We start from the raw sequence: 22,397 nt of genomic DNA on the forward strand, positions 1-22,397 counted from the left end.
AAAAAGATGCATGCAAAATTACCATCAGGGAAAATGGACATCAGAAAGATTTGCTGGTCAGTCTCTTTTCATTCAGCACAACTACGTACATAGGTAATGAGTCACCTTTTAATTTTTTTGATTCATGTAGAAGCCCCAGGTTTTTATTTTACCTTTGTAAATAGGGCCTTGCCTACCATTCTAGCATTAGCTTGTAAACTGTGGAAACCAAAATAGTATCTTATGGTTGTCCACCATTGGAACATGTTGAGATTTTGCAGAGAAAAACTATAAAGACAGTGTTTGGATATGCAACCACGTTAAGAAAATTTGTCAATTCATTTCACAAAGTGAAATTAAAGCTTGGCACAGTAAAAAAATCTAACGGAAGGGGAATTAGCTCAAATGGTAGAGCACTTGCTGCGCAAAGGCGGGGGGCTGATCTTCCCGCTCGCGCACGAGGCAAAAGCACGCGCAAACCGGAAATCTGCGGCGCGGTTTTCACGCTGAAAGACTCTGGATATACGTCTACATATTGTGGATTGTTTTCAGTAATATGTGAAACGAGACTCTCTCCCAAAGCTGGACTCGAACCGAAGGTCTGTCCGTCCGCTCAGGTATCCAAGGACGCTGTTCGTCGCCGTCTTTCGGATGACGTATTTGAAACGTAAAACGCGAATGGTCAGACGCTCAGTCACGTTATCATGAATCTTTCTTCATTGATAAATATGCAAGCTCATGTCTTGTGCAGTTTTCACAAGTTATTTATCGATAATAACTATCATGCCATGGATATTAATGCAAAAAAGCATGTTAACTTGCTTATTTTGACAATAAATGAATGTTTCTTTGTGTTGACACTTGTGTGCAGGACCTTTTTGCGGCTGTATAATTATCTATAACTGTATAATACATATGATAATTACATATTATTTATGTATTTTATTACTTTGTTTACACAAGTTGTCTGTGACGTGTCACAAAACCTATTTACAGCTTTCGAATTGTATTATTTTCAAAAAAAAAAAAGACTTTGAGATGTTTACATTATTAAACATAACAGATTTAAAAAAAAAATCTTTTCTTCTTTTTTTCTTGAGTGGGGTGTGGAGGGGACAAATTCTGGGAATGTGAAAGCTTATTTGTAGCTTTAATTGACCAGACAAATGATACTTCAAATGTAAAATGTTTTATTAAAATGAAGACACAGAAAACTAACATGAATCACATTGACAAAAAGTAAATATTAGAAAATAACTAAAAAATAATAAAAAATAAAATTTAAAATAACTAAAGAATGTACATACAACAATAATTTACTATCTACATTACGATAGTATTACTGAAGAGTACCTATGAAAGAGGAGGAGGAGGAGGAGGAGGAGGTGGTGATCTGCCTTTGTGCTGTTGGCGCTGTTCTGCCAACCAGTCATCCAATGATCGTCCATTTGACGCCCGCGAGCAAAATGTGGCATTTTTGTAGCGACTATGCCCGTATTCTTTTGTTTTGGGCTGTCCACATTTGCTACACGTATTATAGTTCACTCCTCGTATGTATTTTCTTTTGTGGATGCCGCTTTCTTCCTCCAAGGCCCGTCTTTGCCTGTTCTTCTGTGTGGAGCGTGACACAGGGACAGTAGGGACAGCTGGGGCAGTCGCAGGTGGAACGAAGCCTGCACTGCTTGTTGTTGCTCCAGGAAATCGATAAGCAGTGGGCACAGCCATAACTGGGAAAGGAATTATGGTCCCCAACAATAATCCAGGTGCTGACACAGGTGGAATAAAACCAGTTACACTGGTGGCAGGTGTGATGGGGCACATCATACTGTCAGTAGCAGCAGAGGAAGAGGAAGAAGCAGTAGCAGTAGCAGTAGCAGCAGCAGGCCTGCGACCTGGTCTCAGAATAGGAGCCTGTCCTGCTCTATTTAGAGGAAGAATGAATTTGAATTTGGGCCCAGATGTGGATGGTGCCTCATCCATTTTTTGCCTTGGAGCAGGAAGGTCGCTTGCAGCTACAGCAACTGGCTCGGGGGGTGTCAATCCCTGGGCGAGGACACTCCTTTCTTGGTTTTTCTCCCGCCGCTGAAACCTGAAATGAATCAACGGTATTATGATAATGTTTTGAAAAAGTCATTGAAATAGAATAAAATAAGGCGCTGTGCTCACCACTGAATGAGTGTCCTCTGATTGAGCTCAAACAGCTGGATCATTGTTTCCTCCATCAGCCTGCGACTGCTCAGCACTAAATCCCGGATATGGTGGTAATCCGTGAGGATTTTGGACCACCTTGGGGTGCTAACTCCAGCCTTCTTGGTGGGCGTCTTGTGCAAACGGCTAAGCTTAATGCAAATAGCCTCAACCAAGCGGCTGGTGCTTGGCCACTGAGCTGGACCCCCAGGATGTCCAATGAGACACCTTTTCACGCTTTCCACTCCTGGTGTCACCCCGGAGCGTTTAGGTGCCTTAAAGCGGCCGTGTGAAAGCTGAGGCTGGTGTCGAGGCTGGTAGTTGACCCGCTTTTTGTCCACGTCCAGGAGAGCTGTCCATAGTCGAATGGCCTCTGTAACTTGTGGGTCAGTGAGGTAAGGAGCCTCACGGAGTCCCACTAAGTAAGAGGCCAGATCCTGGACTTTGTCCCACCCAGCTATGCCGTCGGGTCCTACAACAGCAGACTAATAAATGCAAATGAATGTTAGAAATGCTGAACCAGATGAGACTAAAATGAAAGGATGGTCCTTTAAAACGTCTCACCTCTGCCTCGTCTGAAGGGCTGCTTTCACTCTCAGTTGGCTGTGACACCACCACAGAGGAAAGACGATGAGCAGAAGATTCAGGTCCACCTGGTGATACTGAGAGTTGAGGCTGAGGTGAAGATAAGGGGCTGGCAACGACATCAAGAGGGGGGTCATCCAACACTGGAACAGTGATGTCCTCCATGTTGTCTTCCCCAAACCCCTCGTCTTGGAAGTCCTGGTCATCGATTCCCTCCAGCAGCCTGTCCTCCTCTTCAGGGGTCTGAAGCATGGCAGTAAATGTTTTGCCAGTCTGGCTGTACAGGTATTCTATTCCCAGCAATTCACCTACAACAATAAAAAGAAAAGCTATAAACGCTGTTGTGACATTAGGATAAATAGATAAATCGCAAAATAACAAATGTATATATTTCTTACCCGTATATGCTCCAGGAGGGCGATAACGCTCATCCCAGGGCTTCCCTAGCACTGCTTGGCTGAGTTGGTCCACAGCCTCTCTCATTGAAGTTTCGAATAACCGGAAGGAGGAATTTCCTTTGACAGCATCCTCCATCCGGTCATCATTCCAGCGCATCAAGCCCTCAAGGAGATATGCCTGGAAATGCGCGTCACTGGCACTGGTTCCTGAGTGAAACAAACAGGGTTTGATAAGTCTCTGTTTACAAGATGTGAACCACATGAAAGCAAATGTTAGAAATGTTTACAGAAAGGTTAGGAACCCAGATGTTCAGTGCACATTACCTGGTATAAAACGGTTCAGGTGGAGGTGGAAGGACTCCAAGGAGGTCGACCCACGGGCACACCTGTAGCAAGACAGCTCCACGCCGCCTTTCTTTAGTGTGCCCGTCTTCATGTAGAGTGGGAAGTTCTCGGGGTCTTGGATGCACAGCAGGTGGTTTTGCTGTTCCTTCCAAATCTGTTGGATGCGTTCGTGGTCCAACAGTGGAACTCCAAGGGTGTCCTTCCCATCTGCACTGTCGAACTGATGGATGAGTGCTCCTAATAATGCTGCAGTCTCCTCCACTCCCCTGGTCCTCCTCCGACAGTGGAGTGCCAACTCCCTGCGACTAATCTGAGCACTGACCGTCCTTCTGGAAACATGGCCACTTTTCTTTGCTGCCAGCTCAGCCTCCTTGGCGCAGCGAAGAGCAGCCACATCTTCTGGATCCCACTCAAAAATGCACGCAGACAGACGTGCCATGAAGATCCCGTAGAGCGGATGAGCCTCTGTCGTGACACCTGCAGCGAATCGCCGCATGAAATGCCAGATGTCCAGGCGCACCTCAAGCTCATCCCACTCTGAAAACAGGGTCTTCACCAGAGACCGGCCGTGTCTGCTGCAGCAGTCTCTGTCCACGTACATCACTTTTGGGGGTGCCTCTCCTGCCTCCCTGTAGCGCCTCATCAGGCCAGCCGCCATGGCGTCCAGTCCATGTCCTTCAGCGGCTGTCAGAACAGAGACCAGAACCTGGCCATGTTCATTGCCGACATTTGTGCACCAGGCAGCTGTTCCTGAAGCAGCCCCCGCAAGCTTCTTTGTGACCTATTGACAAAAAAGTAAAAACTGTTTATTATTTATGTAAGCATATTAATATCTGTTTAAAAAAGTTTTGAAAAAGTACCTTTTTTGTGGAGTCCATCTTCAAAACACATCCAAACACAGATGTGATTTTGGCCTTCACTTCGTTGATCCGCCCCAGAACATCCCTTGCATAAACAGCTAACAGCCACTTAGGCTTAGGCAAGGCCGGCATGGGGGGGGGCTCAGCAAACACTGGTCGCTGAAGAGAGGCCCTTGTGAACGGTTCACACGCTGTGAGGTACTGTAGGACGCGCTGTGTCCATGCCTCACTGTGCTGTTCCAGTAACTTTTTATAAAGTTGTGTCACGCTGTTGCCCAGTGTCCTCTCCCTCATCATTCTCAGCACCCGCTTGTCACATGAGTACCTAAGGAAACAACAGCATAGGATAGGCATGCAAACCTTAGGTTAGGCAAAAATGAAAACACAAAGTCAGCTCATTATGAACATGCGTCAATATGTCCCACCTGTATGTCAGCAGAGCTGGGAAATGGCTGCGATGACCCATGTCCATCTGCCCCAAAATGTCCTCTGACCAGGATGGGTATTTTCTCTTGCAGCGTTTACATTCCAGATACTCCGTGGCGAGGTCATACCACCCATCAATGTCCAGGACTTTACGAACAGTCCTGTAAATTCCAGCCGCCGTAAGTCTGTGCTGACCACATTGTGGACGACCGCAGACAAAAAGAAATGACCACATTTTTTGTGGCATCCACAGGAACAGGGGCCGGCAGAAGAAGAGGTCTGGTGAGGCGGGAGGCTGAGTGTGAACCAGAGCGGGCTGGGGAGGATGCCACCAAAGCTTTAGCTGCGACACAAGTTCTGCCTTGCCGGTTCGTGGGTTGGCTTTGAAAAGCGTCTTTGCAATCCACTCGTGCTGGAAGCGTGGCAGTTGTTCTTTCCAGTGGACTGGAAGCTCCAGCGCTGACTTTGCTGCTGCCACAGATGGAGAGGGACCAGGACAGGCCTCTGAGGGAACAGGAACAAACAGAAGAATGACTCTTCCAGCTGCTATAGCATAAATGACACAAATGACAGTGGAGAACAGAAAGAGGATCAAATGGTAAAGATTAAAGAAATGAGGCTCAAAATTAGGCTTTTTTGCAAGCAAAAAAATGCTTTTTTATAATGCTTCTAAAAGTGTCTTTGATTAAAAAAAACAGTCTCCTAAGGTTACTGTCTGGTTAATATAACACACCTGCACTTAGCTGTGCTTCACATTGTGCTGCAGCAAGAAGCAGCTCCTCATCATCAGCCTCCTTAGCAGGAGGAATGGAAGTGTCTAGAAGAAAGTATAAACATATTACTCTAAGAAACACATAAAGACAAACTTATGTAAAATAGAGCTTAATTACCAGCAGTAAAAAGCTGCCTTTGGGCCAAATTTTTGGCTGGAGGTTCTCCTCCTCCTCTTGGAGGAGGCAGTACAGGATCTTAAAAAAGAGCAATTGGACACTTTTACCATATTGCTAAATGCATGTGGAATTGCTCTGAGAACAAATAAATATGCATGTATACTCACGGTGCTTAGCTGGTGATGTGAGTTTTTTGACGAGCTGGGAAGTAGGGATATTTTTGCCAAGTCCTAAGAGTGCCTTCACAGCAGCAGTCTGCTGGACGCCGGTTCGGATCTGGGTGGCAGAAGGGGTAGTGGCACGGGTGGGTGTATTTGCACTGGAGGATGGAGTTGCAGTGGCAAGCGAAGGTGCAGCCGGAGGGGCAGTAGCACGAGATGATGCCCGTCTTTTTATGACGTATGCCTTGAAAATTGCCATGTTGGTGTTGGGCCTGGCATGTGCTGTCACCAGATACTTGATAAGGGCTTGGGCCTCCTTGCTCCCGTCCTCATAAACCTCCTTCATGGACCGGCCCTGGAAGTCGCCAAACTCAACCATCAAGTAGCCCTGGTCTCCAGTTGCTCGGGCTTCTGCTTGCATTTCCTGCTTTCTCTTGTACTTTTCATCTTCTTCTCCCATCTCTCTAATTTGAGAAGTGTACTGAAGGAAGAGTTGCTTGTTTTCTGACAACGGTGATGTATGTGCTGCCTCGTCAGAGATGCTAAGCATTAAATACACAGCATAGCCCAGAGAGTTTTCCAGGAGCCATCTAAATCGTTGGCCTTGGTATTTACCAAACTGTAGTCTGCAGTGAGCCAATACCAAAAACTGGTCACTGGGGTCACCTCCGTTTGTGCTGACAAACGTCCGGGCCTCTTTAAGCACCTCCGCCTTTGGTTTCGCACGTCCAGTCTCCACATTTTCAAGGCGCTTTGCCTCGGCTGAAGGTGCCAGAAGGAGACGGGTTGATGTTGCAGATTGGCGACGGAAAACAGGATAAGCATACATTTTCTGCAATGAAAATATAGCCATTAACAATTTGCATTTTAAGGGTGTGACAATAATTTAACAAGCTATATGTAAACAATAATCATGTGGTAATAAACACTGCCATAACCCATGGCAGACAGACAGACAGACAGACAGTGAGTGAGTGAGTGAGTGAGTGTGTGTGGGGGACCCCCTTCCCCAGGAGAAACCTCGACCCCACCCTCAATAGAAAACCAACCAAACAACGTTAATACAGTCCCCATTTTCTGGGTGAGATGAACGCCGCTATGTTGGAGAGAAAGAGCCAGACACTGTCAGTCCATAAAAAACATGAACAAATTAGAATAATAAGGAGATGCCAATAAAGAGGTATCAGAGACAGAATTGTTATCTGACCAATAGAATGACTGAGTAACAGGTTTTTTCTCCATATGGTATTTTGGCTTCTTGGAGCCAGCGAGGGGGGGGGGGTCCTTCAGTCCAGTTCTCCTACAGTAAGGGCTAAAACTCTTGATGGCTGCTCACTGTACTTTTGAAACTACAGTTTCACCGAATATTTACAACTCATTCATCCAGAGTTAACTGACATCTCCACACATTTTATTACTTTATTATGAGCGTTGTTATAACTGTTGTTGTTAGAAAAACATCCCCCTTAAACCATATTGGAGGATTTACACTTTCAAAGCAATATAAATGATTATGGCGATGTTTAACGTATCTGATCAGATCTGTAGCATCATTTGATTTGTTTGTGCAGCATCGATCACAATTAAAAGTTTAACGTAATGGGGGGAAAAAGGGACTGCCGACTATCGATATTTCCCCTTTTCTAACAAATACGTATCGAAGGTGAACAATCAATGTCTGATCGCTAGCAAACCGCTTTACCTGTTATTACGAAGACGTGAAAAGATGGCGGCCGCTGGCCGATCAAACGTAAACACAAGCACAGAAACGGGATGGAACAAAAGGTCGCGGATTAAATAAAAAAACTACAGACTATCATAATCATACCGAAGGTGGACAATCAATAAATAAATAAAGAATGAAACCAGTTTACCTGTGTTGTTACGAACTCGAAGACGTGAAAATGGCGGTTGATCTGTCTGAGCGGTCGATGAGCGATCAAGCATGAACAAGAGCACAAAAACGTGGTCGAACAAAAGGTCGCAGATTAAATCCAAGAAAAATGCCAGCTATAAACGAACAACCCACAGGAGGGAACAGTAAAAGTGACGAATCACTACTTGGAGCACGGCTATTTAAACATCCGCTCACAGCCGCTCACAGCAAGCTAACGCGCACGGATGATTGGTCAAGTATGAGCTAGAGAGGAACGTCATTGGCTGTAGTGTGAACTTACTTTGGATTTACCTTACGTGATTGGCTGTAGTGAGGCAGGGATGTACTAACTTTGAACTAACTTAGATCAACTTTGGCTCAAAATCTGCGCTCCAGCAGGCGCAAGTGAGAGGTAGGGGGATCGACGCCCTCATTCTCCATTATCTTCAGTTGTTGACTAGTGTAACTAATGCACACCTTAAAATGAAACCATTCATCAAACACATCACATGGTTTTTAAACAATCACCATTGCTATCTGCTTACTAAGGACTATACAGCTGCAAGAAATCTGCAGTCTTTTACTTGTTTATCACTAAAATCTTCTTGACGTATCCCATTTTTTAGTGGCTATCAGATGTTGATGTCCAAGAATAGTATTCAGTGGGTTCCGCAAAAACACAATGGCAACTCGTTGATCCCTCTTGATGAGTCTAAGTTTTTGCTCACAAGGAGTGTATAACCTCAGGTAAAAAGATGCATGCAAAATTACCATCAGGGAAAATGGACATCAGAAAGATTTGCTGGTCAGTTTTATTTTTATTCAGCACAACTACGTACATAGGTAATGAGTCACCTTTTAAATTTTTTGATTCATGTAGAAGCCCCAGGTTTTTATTTTACCTTTGTAAATAGGAACTTGCCAACCATTCTAGCATTAGCTTGTCAACTGTGGAAATCAAAATAGTATCCTACGGTTGTCCACCATTGGAACATGTTGAGATTTTGCAGAGAAAAACTATAAAGACAGTGTTTGGATATGCAACCACGTTAGGAAGATTTGTCAATTCATTACACAAAGTGAAATTAAACCTTGGCACAGTAAAAACATCTAACGGAAGGGGAATTAGCTCAAATGGTAGAGCGCTCGCTTCGCATGTGTGAGATAGGGGGATCGACACCCTCATTCTCCATTATCTTCAGTTGTTGACTAGTGTAACTAATGCACACTTTAAAATTAAACCATTCATCAAAAACATTACATGGTTTTTAAACAATTGCTATGTGCTTACTAAGGACTATACAGCTGCAAGAAATCTGCAGTCTTTCAGTTGTTAATCACTAAGATCTTCTTGAGGTATCCCATTTTTTAGTGGCTTTCAGATTCTGATGTCCAAGAATAGTATTCAGTGGGTTCCGCAGAACACAATGGCGAATCGTTGATCCCTCTTGATGGGTCTAGCTTTGTGCTCACAAGGAGTGTACAACCTCAGGTAAAAAGATGCATGCAAAATTACCATCAGGGAAAATGGACATCAGAAAGATTTGCTGGTCAGTTTCTTTTTATTCAGCACAACTACGTACATAGGTAATGAGTCACCTTTTAAATTTTTTGATTCATGTAGAAGCCCCAGGTTTTTATTTTACCTTTGTAAATAGGGCCTTGCCAACCATTCTAGCATTAGCTTGTCAACTGTGGAAACCAAAATAGTATCCTACTGTTGTCCACCATTGGAACATGTTGAGATTTTGCAGAGAAAAACTATAAAGACAGTGTTTGGATATGCAACCACGTTAGGAAGATTTGTCAATTCATTACACAAAGTGAAATTAAAGCTTGGCACAGTAAAAATATCTAACGGAAGGGGAATTAGCTCAAATGGTAGAGTGCTCGCTTTGCATGTGAGAGGTAGGGGGATCGACGCCCTCATTCTTTATTATTTTCAGTTGTTGACTAGTGTAACTAATGTACACCTTAAAATTAAATCATTCATGAAACACATTACATGGTTTTTAAACAATCACCATTGGTATGTGCTTACTAAGGACTATACAGCTGCAAGAAATCTGCAGTCTTTCAGTTGTTAATCACTAAGATCTTCTTGAGGTATCCCATTTTTTAGTGGCTTTCAGATGTTGATGTCCAAGAATAGTATTCAGTGGGTTCCGCAACAACACAATGGCAACTCGTTGATCCCTCTTGATGGGTCTAGGTTTGTGCTCACAAGGAGTGTACAACCTCAGGTAAAAAGATGCATGCAAAATTACCATCAGGGAAAATGGACATCAGAAAGATTTGCTGGTCAGTCTCTTTTTATTCAGCACAACTACGGACATAGGTAATGAGTCACCTTTTAGACTTTTTGATTCATGTAGAAGCCCCAGTTTTTTATTTTACCTTTGTATATAGGGCCTTGCCACCCATTCCAGCATTAGCTTGTAAACTGTGGAAACCAAAATAGTATCCTACGGTTGTCCACCATTGGAACATGTTGAGATTTTGCAGGGAAAATCTCTAAAGACAGTGTTTGGATATGCAACCACGTTAGGAAGATTTGTCAATTCATTACACAAAGTGAAATTCTAACTTGGCACAGTAAAAACATCTAACGGAAGGGGAATTAGCTCAAATGGTAGAGCGCTCGCTTTGCATGTGAGAGGTAGGGGGATCAACGCCCTCATTCTCCATTATCTTCAGTTCTTGACTAGTGTTACTAATGTACACCTTAAAATTAAACCATTCATCAAACACATTATGTGGTTTTTAAACAATCACCATTGCTAAGTGCTTACTAAGGACTATACAGCTGCAAGAAATCTGCATTCTTTCAGTTGTTAATCACTAAGATCTTCTTGAGGTATCCCATTTTTTAGTGGCTTTCAGATTCTGATGTGCAAGAATAGTATTCAGTGGGTTCCGCAGAACACAATGGCGAATCGTTGATTACTCTTGATGGGTCTAGGTTTGTGCTCACAAGGAGTGTACAACCTCAGGTAAAAAGATGCATGCAAAATTACCATCAGGGAAAATGGACATCAGAAAGATTTGCTGGTCAGTCTCTTTTTATTCAGCACAAGAACGAACATAGGTAATGAGTCACCTTTTAGATTTTTTGATTCATGTAGAAGCCCCAGGTTTTTATTTTACCTTTGTAAATAGGGCCTTGCCAACCATTCTAGCATTAGCTTGTCAACTGTGGAAACCAAGATAGTATCCTACGGTTGTCCACCATTGGAACATGTTGAGATTTTGCAGAGAAAAACTATAAAGACAGTGTTTGGATATGCAACCACGTTAGGAAGATTTGTCAATTCATTACACAAAGTGAAATTAAAGCTTGGCACAGTAAAAACATCTAACGGAAGGGGAATTACCTCAAATGGAAGAGCTCTCGCTTCGCATGTGAGAGGTAGGGGGATCGACACCCTCATTCTCCAAATAACTTCAGTTGTTTACTAGTGTAACTAATGCACACTTTAAAATTAAACCATTCATCAAACACATTACATGGTTTTTAAACAATCACCATTGCTAAGTGCTTACTAAAGACTATACAGCTGCAAGAAATCTGCAGTCTTTCAGTTGTTAATCACTAAGATCTTCTTGAGGTATCCCATTTTTTAGTGGCTTTCAGATGTTGATGTCCAAGAATAGTATTCAGTGGGTTCCGCAACAACACAATGGCAACTCGTTGATCCCTCTTGATGGGTCTAGGTTTGTGCTCACAAGGAGTGTACAACCTCAGGTAAAAAGATGCATGCAAAATTACCATCAGGGAAAATGGACATCAGAAAGATTTTCTGGTCAGTCTCTTTTTATTCAGCACAACTACGGACATAGGTAATGAGTCACTTTTTAGATTTTTTGATTCATGTAGAAGCCCCAGTTTTTTATTTTACCTTTGTATATAGGGCCTTGCCACCCATTCCAGCATTAGCTTGTAAACTGTGCAAACCAAAATAGTATCCTACGGTTGTCCACCATTCGAACATGTTGAGATTTAGCAGGGAAATTCTCTAAAGACAGTGTTTGGATATGCAACCACGTTAGGAAGATTTGTCAATTCATTACACAAAGTGAAATTAAAGCTTGGCACAGTAAAAACATCTAACGGAAGGGGAATTAGCTCAAATGGTAGAGCGCTCGCTTCGCATGTGTGAGATAGGGGGATCGACACCCTCATTCTCCATTATCTTCAGTTGTTGACTAGTGTAACTTATGCACACTTTAAAATTAAACCATTCATCAAACACATTATATGGTTTTTAAACAATTGCTATGTGCTTACTAAGGACTATACAGCTGCAAGAAATCTGCAGTCTTTCAGTTGTTAATCACTAAGATCTTCTTGAGGTATCCCATTTTTTAGTGGCTTTCAGATTCTGATGTCCAAGAATAGTATTCAGTGGGTTCCGCAACAACACAATGGCAACTTGTTGATCCCTCTTGATGGGTCTAGGTTTGTGCTCACAAGGAGTGTACAACCTCAGGTAAAAAGATGCATGCAAAATTACCATCAGGGAAAATGGACATCAGAAAGATTTGCTGGTCAGTTCCTTTTTATTCAGCACAACTACGTACATAGGTAATAAGTCACCTTTTAAATTTTTTGATTCATGTAGAAGCCCCAGGTTTTTATTTTACCTTTGTAAATAGGGCCTTGCCAACCATTCTAGCATTAGCGTGTCAACTGTGGAAACCAAAATAGTATCTTATAGTTGTCCACCATTGGAACATGTTGAGATTTTGCAGAGAAAAACTATAAAGACAGTGTTTGGATATGCAACCACGTTAGGAAGATTTGTCAATTCATTACACAAAGTGAAATTAAACCTTGGCACAGTAAAAATATCTAACGGAAGGGGAATTAGGTCAAATGGTAGAGCGCTCGCTTTGCATGTGAGAGGTAGGGGGATCGACGCCCTCATTCTTTATTATTTTCAGTTGTTGACTAGTGTAACTAATGTACACTTTAAAATTAAATCATTCATGAAACACATTACATGGTTTTTAAACAATCACCATTGCTAAGTGCTTACTAAGGACTATACAGCTGCAAGAAATCTGCAGTCTTTCAGTTGTTAATCACTAAGATCTTCTTGAGGTATCCCATTTTTTAGTGGCTTTCAGATGTTGATGTCCAAGAATAGTATTCAGTGGGTTCCGCAACAACACAATGGCAACTCGTTGATCCCTCTTGATGGGTCTAAGTTTGTGCTCACAAGGAGTGTACAACCTCAGGTAAAAAGATGCATGCAAAATTACCATCAGGGAAAATGGACATCAGAAAGATTTGCTGGTCAGTTTCTTTTTATTCAGCACAACTACGTACATAGGTAATGAGTCACCTTTTAAATTTTTTGATTCATGTAGAAGCCCCAGGTTTTTATTTTACCTTTGTAAATAGGGCCTTGCCAACCATTCTAGCATTAGCTTGTCAACTGTGGAAACCAAAATAGTATCCTACGGTTGTCCACCATTGGAACATGTTGAGATTTTGCAGAGAAAAACTATAAAGACAGTGTTTGGATATGCAACCACGTTAGGAAGATTTGTCAATTCATTACACAAAGTGAAATTAAAGCTTGGCACAGTAAAAACATCTAACGGAAGGGGAATTAGCTCAAATGGTAGAGCGCTCGCTTCGCATGTGTGAGATAGGGGGATCGACACCCTCATTCTCCATTATCTTCAGTTGTTGACTAGTGTAACTTATGCACACTTTAAAGTTAAACCATTCATCAAACACATTATATGGTTTTTAAACAATTGCTATGTGCTTACTAAGGACTATACAGCTGCAAGAAATCTGCAGTCTTTCAGTTGTTAATCACTAAGATCTTCTTGAGGTATCCCATTTTTTAGTGGCTTTCAAATTCTGATGTCCAAGAATAGTATTCAGTGGGTTCCGCAACAACACAATGGCAACTTGTTGATCCCTCTTGATGGGTCTAGGTTTGTGCTCACAAGGAGTGTACAACCTCAGGTAAAAAGATGCATGCAAAATTACCATCAGGGAAAATGGACATCAGAAAGATTTGCTGGTCAGTTCCTTTTTATTCAGCACAACTACGTACATAGGTAATAAGTCACCTTTTAAATTTTTTGATTCATGTAGAAGCCCCAGGTTTTTATTTTACCTTTGTAAATAGGGCCTTGCCAACCATTCTAGCATTAGCGTGTCAACTGTGGAAACCAAAATAGTATCTTATAGTTGTCCACCATTGGAACATGTTGAGATTTTGCAGAGAAAAACTATAAAGACAGTGTTTGGATATGCAACCACGTTAGGAAGATTTGTCAATTCATTACACAAAGTGAAATTAAACCTTGGCACAGTAAAAATATCTAACGGAAGGGGAATTAGGTCAAATGGTAGAGCGCTCGCTTTGCATGTGAGAGGTAGGGGGATCGACGCCCTCATTCTTTATTATTTTCAGTTGTTGACTAGTGTAACTAATGTACACTTTAAAATTAAATCATTCATGAAACACATTACATGGTTTTTAAACAATCACCATTGCTAAGTGCTTACTAAGGACTATACAGCTGCAAGAAATCTGCAGTCTTTCAGTTGTTAATCACTAAGATCTTCTTGAGGTATCCCATTTTTTAGTCGCTTTCAGATGTTGATGTCCAAGAATAGTATTCAGTGGGTTCCGCAACAACACAATGGCAACTTGTTGATCCCTCTTGATGGGTCTAGGTTTGTGCTCACAAGGAGTGTACAACCTCAGGTAAAAAGATGCATGCAAAATTACCATCAGGGAAAATGGACATCAGAAAGATTTGCTGGTCAGTTTCTTTTTATTCAGCACAACTACGTACATAGGTAATGAGTCACCTTTTAAATTTTTTGATTCATGTAGAAGCCCCAGGTTTTTATTTTACCTTTGTAAATAGGGCCTTGCCAGCCATTCTAGCATTAGCTTGTCAACTGTGGAAACCAAAATAGTATCCTACTGTTGTCCACCATTGGAACATGTTGAGATTTTGCAGAGAAAAACTATAAAGACAGTGTTTGGATATGCAACCACGTTAGGAAGATTTGTCAATTCATTACACAAAGTGAAATTAAAGCTTGGCACAGTAAAAATATCTAACGGAAGGGGAATTAGCTCAAATGGTAGAGCGCTCGCTGCGCAAAGGCGGGGGGCTGATCTTCCCGCTCGCGCACGAGGCAAAAGCACGCGCAAACCGGAAATCTGCGGCGCGGTTTTCACGCTGAAAGACTCTGGATATACGTCTACATATTGTGGATTGTTTTCAGTAATATGTGAAACGAGACTCTCTCCCAAAGCTGGACTCGAACCGAAGGTCTGTCCGTCCGCTCAGGTATCCAAGGACGCTGTTCGTCGCCGTCTTTCGGATGACGTATTTGAAACGTAAAACGCGAATGGTCAGACGCTCAGTCACGTTATCATGAATCTTTCTTCATTGATAAATATGCAAGCTCATGTCTTGTGCAGTTTTCACAAGTTATTTATCGATAATAACTATCATGCCATGGATATTAATGCAAAAAAGCATGTTAACTTGCTTATTTTGACAATAAATGAATGTTTCTTTGTGTTGACACTTGTGTGCAGGACCTTTTTGCGGCTGTATAATTATCTATAACTGTATAATACATATGATAATTACATATTATTTATGTATTTTATTACTTTGTTTACACAAGTTGTCTGTGACGTGTCACAAAACCTATTTACAGCTTTCGAATTGTATTATTTTCCAAAAAAAAAAGACTTTGAGATGTTTACATTATTAAACATAACAGATTTAAAAAAAAAATCTTTTCTTCTTTTTTTCTTGAGTGGGGTGTGGAGGGGACAAATTCTGGGAATGTGAAAGCTTATTTGTAGCTTTAATTGACCAGACAAATGATACTTCAAATGTAAAATGTTTTATTAAAATGAAGACACAGAAAACTAACATGAATCACATTGACAAAAAGTAAATATTAGAAAATAACTAAAAAATAATAAAAAATAAAATTTAAAATAACTAAAGAATGTACATACAACAATAATTTACTATCTACATTACGATAGTATTACTGAAGAGTACCTATGAAAGAGGAGGAGGAGGAGGAGGAGGAGGTGGTGATCTGCCTTTGTGCTGTTGGCGCTGTTCTGCCAACCAGTCATCCAATGATCGTCCATTTGACGCCCGCGAGCAAAATGTGGCATTTTTGTAGCGACTATGCCCGTATTCTTTTGTTTTGGGCTGTCCACATTTGCTACACGTATTATAGTTCACTCCTCGTATGTATTTTCTTTTGTGGATGCCGCTTTCTTCCTCCAAGGCCCGTCTTTGCCTGTTCTTCTGTGTGGAGCGTGACACAGGGACAGTAGGGACAGCTGGGGCAGTCGCAGGTGGAACGAAGCCTGCACTGCTTGTTGTTGCTCCAGGAAATCGATAAGCAGTGGGCACAGCCATAACTGGGAAAGGAATTATGGTCCCCAACAATAATCCAGGTGCTGACACAGGTGGAATAAAACCAGTTACACTGGTGGCAGGTGTGATGGGGCACATCATACTGTCAGTAGCAGCAGAGGAAGAGGAAGAAGCAGTAGCAGTAGCAGTAGCAGCAGCAGGCCTGCGACCTGGTCTCAGAATAGGAGCCTGTCCTGCTCTATTTAGAGGAAGAATGAATTTGAATTTGGGCCCAGATGTGGATGGTGCCTCATCCATTTTTTGCCTTGGAGCAGGAAGGTCGCTTGCAGCTACAGCAACTGGCTCGGGGGGTGTCAATCCCTGGGCGAGGACACTCCTTTCTTGGTTTTTCTCCCGCCGCTGAAACCTGAAATGAATCAACGGTATTATGATAATGTTTTGAAAAAGTCATTGAAATAGAATAAAATAAGGCGCTGTGCTCACCACTGAATGAGTGTCCTCTGATTGAGCTCAAACAGCTGGATCATTGTTTCCTCCATCAGCCTGCGACTGCTCAGCACTAAATCCCGGATATGGTGGTAATCCGTGAGGATTTTGGACCACCTTGGGGTGCTAACTCCAGCCTTCTTGGTGGGCGTCTTGTGCAAACGGCTAAGCTTAATGCAAATAGCCTCAACCAAGCGGCTGGTGCTTGGCCACTGAGCTGGACCCCCAGGATGTCCAATGAGACACCTTTTCACGCTTTCCACTCCTGGTGTCACCCCGGAGCGTTTAGGTGCCTTAAAGCGGCCGTGTGAAAGCTGAGGCTGGTGTCGAGGCTGGTAGTTGACCCGCTTTTTGTCCACGTCCAGGAGAGCTGTCCATAGTCGAATGGCCTCTGTAACTTGTGGGTCAGTGAGGTAAGGAGCCTCACGGAGTCCCACTAAGTAAGAGGCCAGATCCTGGACTTTGTCCCACCCAGCTATGCCGTCGGGTCCTACAACAGCAGACTAATAAATGCAAATGAATGTTAGAAATGCTGAACCAGATGAGACTAAAATGAAAGGATGGTCCTTTAAAACGTCTCACCTCTGCCTCGTCTGAAGGGCTGCTTTCACTCTCAGTTGGCTGTGACACCACCACAGAGGAAAGACGATGAGCAGAAGATTCAGGTCCACCTGGTGATACTGAGAGTTGAGGCTGAGGTGAAGATAAGGGGCTGGCAACGACATCAAGAGGGGGGTCATCCAACACTGGAACAGTGATGTCCTCCATGTTGTCTTCCCCAAACCCCTCGTCTTGGAAGTCCTGGTCATCGATTCCCTCCAGCAGCCTGTCCTCCTCTTCAGGGGTCTGAAGCATGGCAGTAAATGTTTTGCCAGTCTGGCTGTACAGGTATTCTATTCCCAGCAATTCACCTACAACAATAAAAAGAAAAGCTATAAACGCTGTCGTGACATTAGGATAAATAGATAAATCGCAAAATAACAAATGTATATATTTCTTACCCGTATATGCTCCAGGAGGGCGATAACGCTCATCCCAGGGCTTCCCTAGCACTGCTTGGCTGAGTTGGTCCACAGCCTCTCTCATTGAAGTTTCGAATAACCGGAAGGAGGAATTTCCTTTGACAGCATCCTCCATCCGGTCATCATTCCAGCGCATCAAGCCCTCAAGGAGATATGCCTGGAAATGCGCGTCACTGGCACTGGTTCCTGAGTGAAACAAACAGGGTTTGATAAGTCTCTGTTTACAAGATGTGAACCACATGAAAGCAAATGTTAGAAATGTTTACAGAAAGGTTAGGAACCCAGATGTTCAGTGCACATTACCTGGTATAAAACGGTTCAGGTGGAGGTGGAAGGACTCCAAGGAGGTCGACCCACGGGCACACCTGTAGCAAGACAGCTCCTGCAGCGAATCGCCGCATGAAATGCCAGATGTCCAGGCGCACCTCAAGCTCATCCCACTCTGAAAACAGGGTCTTCACCAGAGACCGGCCGTGTCTGCTGCAGCAGTCTCTGTCCACGTACATCACTTTTGGGGGTGCCTCTCCTGCCTCCCTGTAGCGCCTCATCAGGCCAGCCGCCATGGCGTCCAGTCCATGTCCTTCAGCGGCTGTCAGAACAGAGACCAGAACCTGGCCATGTTCATTGCCGACATTTGTGCACCAGGCAGCTGTTCCTGAAGCAGCCCCCGCAAGCTTCTTTGTGACCTATTGACAAAAAAGTAAAAACTGTTTATTATTTATGTAAGCATATTAATATCTGTTTAAAAAAGTTTTGAAAAAGTACCTTTTTTGTGGAGTCCATCTTCAAAACACATCCAAACACAGATGTGATTTTGGCCTTCACTTCGTTGATCCGCCCCAGAACATCCCTTGCATAAACAGCTAACAGCCACTTAGGCTTAGGCAAGGCCGGCATGGGGGGGGGCTCAGCAAACACTGGTCGCTGAAGAGAGGCCCTTGTGAACGGTTCACACACTGTGAGGTACTGTAGGACGCGCTGTGTCCATGCCTCACTGTGCTGTTCCAGTAACTTTTTATAAAGTTGTGTCACGCTGTTGCCCAGTGTCCTCTCCCTCATCATTCTCAGCACCCGCTTGTCACATGAGTACCTAAGGAAACAACAGCATAGGATAGGCATGCAAACCTTAGGTTAGGCAAAAATGAAAACACAAAGTCAGCTCATTATGAACATGCGTCAATATGTCCCACCTGTATGTCAGCAGAGCTGGGAAATGGCTGCGATGACCCATGTCCATCTGCCCCAAAATGTCCTCTGACCAGGATGGGTATTTTCTCTTGCAGCGTTTACATTCCAGATACTCCGTGGCGAGGTCATACCACCCATCAATGTCCAGGACTTTACGAACAGTCCTGTAAATTCCAGCCGCCGTAAGTCTGTGCTGACCACATTGTGGACGACCGCAGACAAAAAGAAATGACCACATTTTTTGTGGCATCCACAGGAACAGGGGCCGGCAGAAGAAGATGTCTGGTGAGGCGGGAGGCTGAGTGTGAACCAGAGCGGGCTGGGGAGGATGCCACCAAAGCTTTAGCTGCGACACAAGTTCTGCCTTGCCGGTTCGTGGGTTGGCTTTGAAAAGCGTCTTTGCAATCCACTCGTGCTGGAAGCGTGGCAGTTGTTCTTTCCAGTGGACTGGAAGCTCCAGCGCTGACTTTGCTGCTGCCACAGATGGAGAGGGACCAGGACAGGCCTCTGAGGGAACAGGAACAAACAGAAGAATGACTCTTCCAGCTGCTATAGCATAAATGACACAAATGACAGTGGAGAACAGAAAGAGGATCAAATGGTAAAGATTAAAGAAATGAGGCTCAAAATTAGGCTTTTTTGCAAGCAAAAAAATGCTTTTTTATAATGCTTCTAAAAGTGTCTTTGATTAAAAAAAACAGTCTCCTAAGGTTACTGTCTGGTTAATATAACACACCTGCACTTAGCTGTGCTTCACATTGTGCTGCAGCAAGAAGCAGCTCCTCGTCATCAGCCTCCTTAGCAGGAGGAATGGAAGTGTCTAGAAGAAAGTATAAACATATTACTCTAAGAAACACATAAAGACAAACTTATGTAAAATAGAGCTTAATTACCAGCAGTAAAAAGCTGCCTTTGGGCCAAATTTTTGGCTGGAGGTTCTCCTCCTCCTCTTGGAGGAGGCAGTACAGGATCTTAAAAAAGAGCAATTGGACACTTTTACCATATTGTTAAATGCATGTGGAATTGCTCTGAGAACAAATAAATATGCATGTATACTCACGGTGCTTAGCTGGTGATGTGAGTTTTTTGACGAGCTGGGAAGTAGGGATATTTTTGCCAAGTCCTAAGAGTGCCTTCACAGCAGCAGTCTGCTGGATGCCGGTTCGGATCTGGGTGGCAGAAGGGGTAGTGGCACGGGTGGGTGTAGTTGCACTGAAGGATGGAGTTGCAGTGGCAAGCGAAGGTGCAGCAGGAGGGGCAGTAGCACGAGATGATGCCCGTCTTTTTATGACGTATGCCTTGAAAATTGCCATGTTGGTGTTGGGCCTGGCATGTGCTGTCACCAGATACTTGATAAGGGCTTGGGCCTCCTTGCTCCCGTCCTCATAAACCTCCTTCATGGACCGGCCCTGGAAGTCGCCAAACTCAACCATCAAGTAGCCCTGGTCTCCAGTTGCTCGGGCTTCTGCTTGCATTTCCTGCTTTCTCTTGTACTTTTCACCTTCTTCTCCCATCTCTCTAATTTGAGAAGTGTACTGAAGGAAGAGTTGCTTGTTTTCTGACAACGGTGATGTATGTGCTGCCTCGTCAGAGATGCTAAGCATTAAATACACAGCATAGCCCAGAGAGTTTTCCAGGAGCCATCTAAATCGTTGGCCTTGGTATTTACCAAACTGTAGTCTGCAGTGAGCCAATACCAAAAACTGGTCACTGGGGTCACCTCCGTTTGTGCTGACAAACGTCCGGGCCTCTTTAAGCACCTCCGCCTTTGGTTTCGCACGTCCAGTCTCCACATTTTCAAGGCGCTTTGCCTCGGCTGAAGGTGCCAGAAGGAGACGGGTTGATGTTGCAGATTGGCGACGGAAAACAGGATAAGCATACATTTTCTGCAATGAAAATATAGCCATTAACAATTTGCATTTTAAGGGTGTGACAATAATTTAACAAGCTATATGTAAACAATAATCATGGGGTAATAAACACTGCCATAACCCATGGCAGACAGACAGACAGACAGACAGTGAGTGAGTGAGTGAGTGAGTGAGTGAGTGAGTGAGTGAGTGAGTGAGTGAGTGAGTGAGTGAGTGAGTGAGTGAGTGAGTGAGTGAGTGAGTGAGTGAGTGAGTGAGTGAGTGAGTGAGTGTGTGTGGGGGACCCCCTTCCCCAGGAGAAACCTCGACCCCACCCTCAATAGAAAACCAACCAAACAACGTTAATACAGTCCCCATTTTCTGGGTGAGATGAACGCCGCTATGTTGGAGAGAAAGAGCCAGACACTGTCAGTCCATAAAAAACATGAACAAATTAGAATAATAAGGAGATGCCAATAAAGAGGTATCAGAGACAGAATTGTTATCTGACCAATAGAATGACTGAGTAACAGGTTTTTTCTCCATATGGTATTTTGGCTTCTTGGAGCCAGCGAGGGGGGGGGGGGGGGGGGGGGTCCTTCAGTCCAGTTCTCCTACAGTAAGGGCTAAAACTCTTGATGGCTGCTCACTGTACTTTTGAAACTACAGTTTCACCGAATATTTACAACTCATTCATCCAGAGTTAACTGACATCTCCACACATTTTATTACTTTATTATGAGCGTTGTTATAACTGTTGTTGTTAGAAAAACATCCCCCTTAAACCATATTGGAGGATTTACACTTTCAAAGCAATATAAATGATTATGGCGATGTTTAACGTATCTGATCAGATCTGTAGCATCATTTGATTTGTTTGTGCAGCATCGATCACAATTAAAAGTTTAACGTAATGGGGGGAAAAAGGGACTGCCGACTATCGATATTTCCCCTTTTCTAACAAATACGTATCGAAGGTGAACAATCAATGTCTGATCGCTAGCAAACCGCTTTACCTGTTATTACGAAGACGTGAAAAGATGGCGGCCGCTGGCCGATCAAACGTAAACACAAGCACAGAAACGGGATGGAACAAAAGGTCGCGGATTAAATAAAAAAACTACAGACTATCATAATCATACCGAAGGTGGACAATCAATAAATAAATAAAGAATGAAACCAGTTTACCTGTGTTGTTACGAACTCGAAGACGTGAAAATGGCGGTTGATCTGTCTGAGCGGTCGATGAGCGATCAAGCATGAACAAGAGCACAAAAACGTGGTCGAACAAAAGGTCGCAGATTAAATCCAAGAAAAATGCCAGCTATAAACGAACAACCCACAGGAGGGAACAGTAAAAGTGACGAATCACTACTTGGAGCACGGCTATTTAAACATCCGCTCACAGCCGCTCACAGCAAGCTAACGCGCACGGATGATTGGTCAAGTATGAGCTAGAGAGGAACGTCATTGGCTGTAGTGTGAACTTACTTTGGATTTACCTTACGTGATTGGCTGTAGTGAGGCAGGGATGTACTAACTTTGAACTAACTTAGATCAACTTTGGCTCAAAATCTGCGCTCCAGCAGGCGCAAGTGAGAGGTAGCGGGATCGATGCCCTCATTCTCCATTATCTTCAGTTGTTGACTAGTGTAACCAATGCACACTTTAAAATTAAACCATTCATCAAACACATTACATGGTTTTTAAACAATCACCATTGCTAAGTGCTTACTAAGGTCTA

At 43.3% G+C, this 22,397-nt stretch overlaps 2 protein-coding genes across 2 annotated transcripts; both read right to left on the reverse strand.

Moving 5' to 3' along the window:
• Positions 1-1,047: 1,047 nt before the first annotated feature.
• LOC144988491 (uncharacterized) lies at positions 1,048-6,291 on the reverse strand. Its single transcript, XM_078938925.1, has 9 exons — positions 5,838-6,291; positions 5,514-5,597; positions 4,780-5,284; positions 4,355-4,679; positions 3,474-4,275; positions 3,150-3,356; positions 2,731-3,059; positions 2,146-2,651; positions 1,048-2,068 (listed from the first exon to the last, which is right to left on the reverse strand). Exons 1-9 carry the CDS (start codon positions 6,289-6,291, stop codon positions 1,333-1,335), a joined length of 3,948 nt encoding a protein of 1,315 aa, XP_078795051.1. The 3' UTR covers positions 1,048-1,332.
• Positions 6,292-15,339: 9,048 nt separating this feature from the next.
• LOC144988272 (uncharacterized) lies at positions 15,340-18,201 on the reverse strand. The gene is made up of 5 exons (XM_078938530.1): positions 17,919-18,201; positions 17,595-17,801; positions 17,176-17,504; positions 16,591-17,096; positions 15,340-16,513 (listed from the first exon to the last, which is right to left on the reverse strand). The coding sequence occupies exons 1-5, from the start codon at positions 18,049-18,051 to the stop codon at positions 15,778-15,780; spliced, it is 1,911 nt and encodes a 636-aa protein (XP_078794656.1). The 5' UTR covers positions 18,052-18,201; the 3' UTR covers positions 15,340-15,777.
• Between the last annotated feature and the right edge of the window lie 4,196 nt (positions 18,202-22,397).

This window comes from Oryzias latipes, chromosome 20 (genome assembly GCF_053564925.1).
Source record: "Oryzias latipes strain Hd-rR chromosome 20, Olatipes_Hd-rR_3.1".
Taxonomy (NCBI): Eukaryota; Metazoa; Chordata; class Actinopteri; order Beloniformes; family Adrianichthyidae; genus Oryzias; species Oryzias latipes.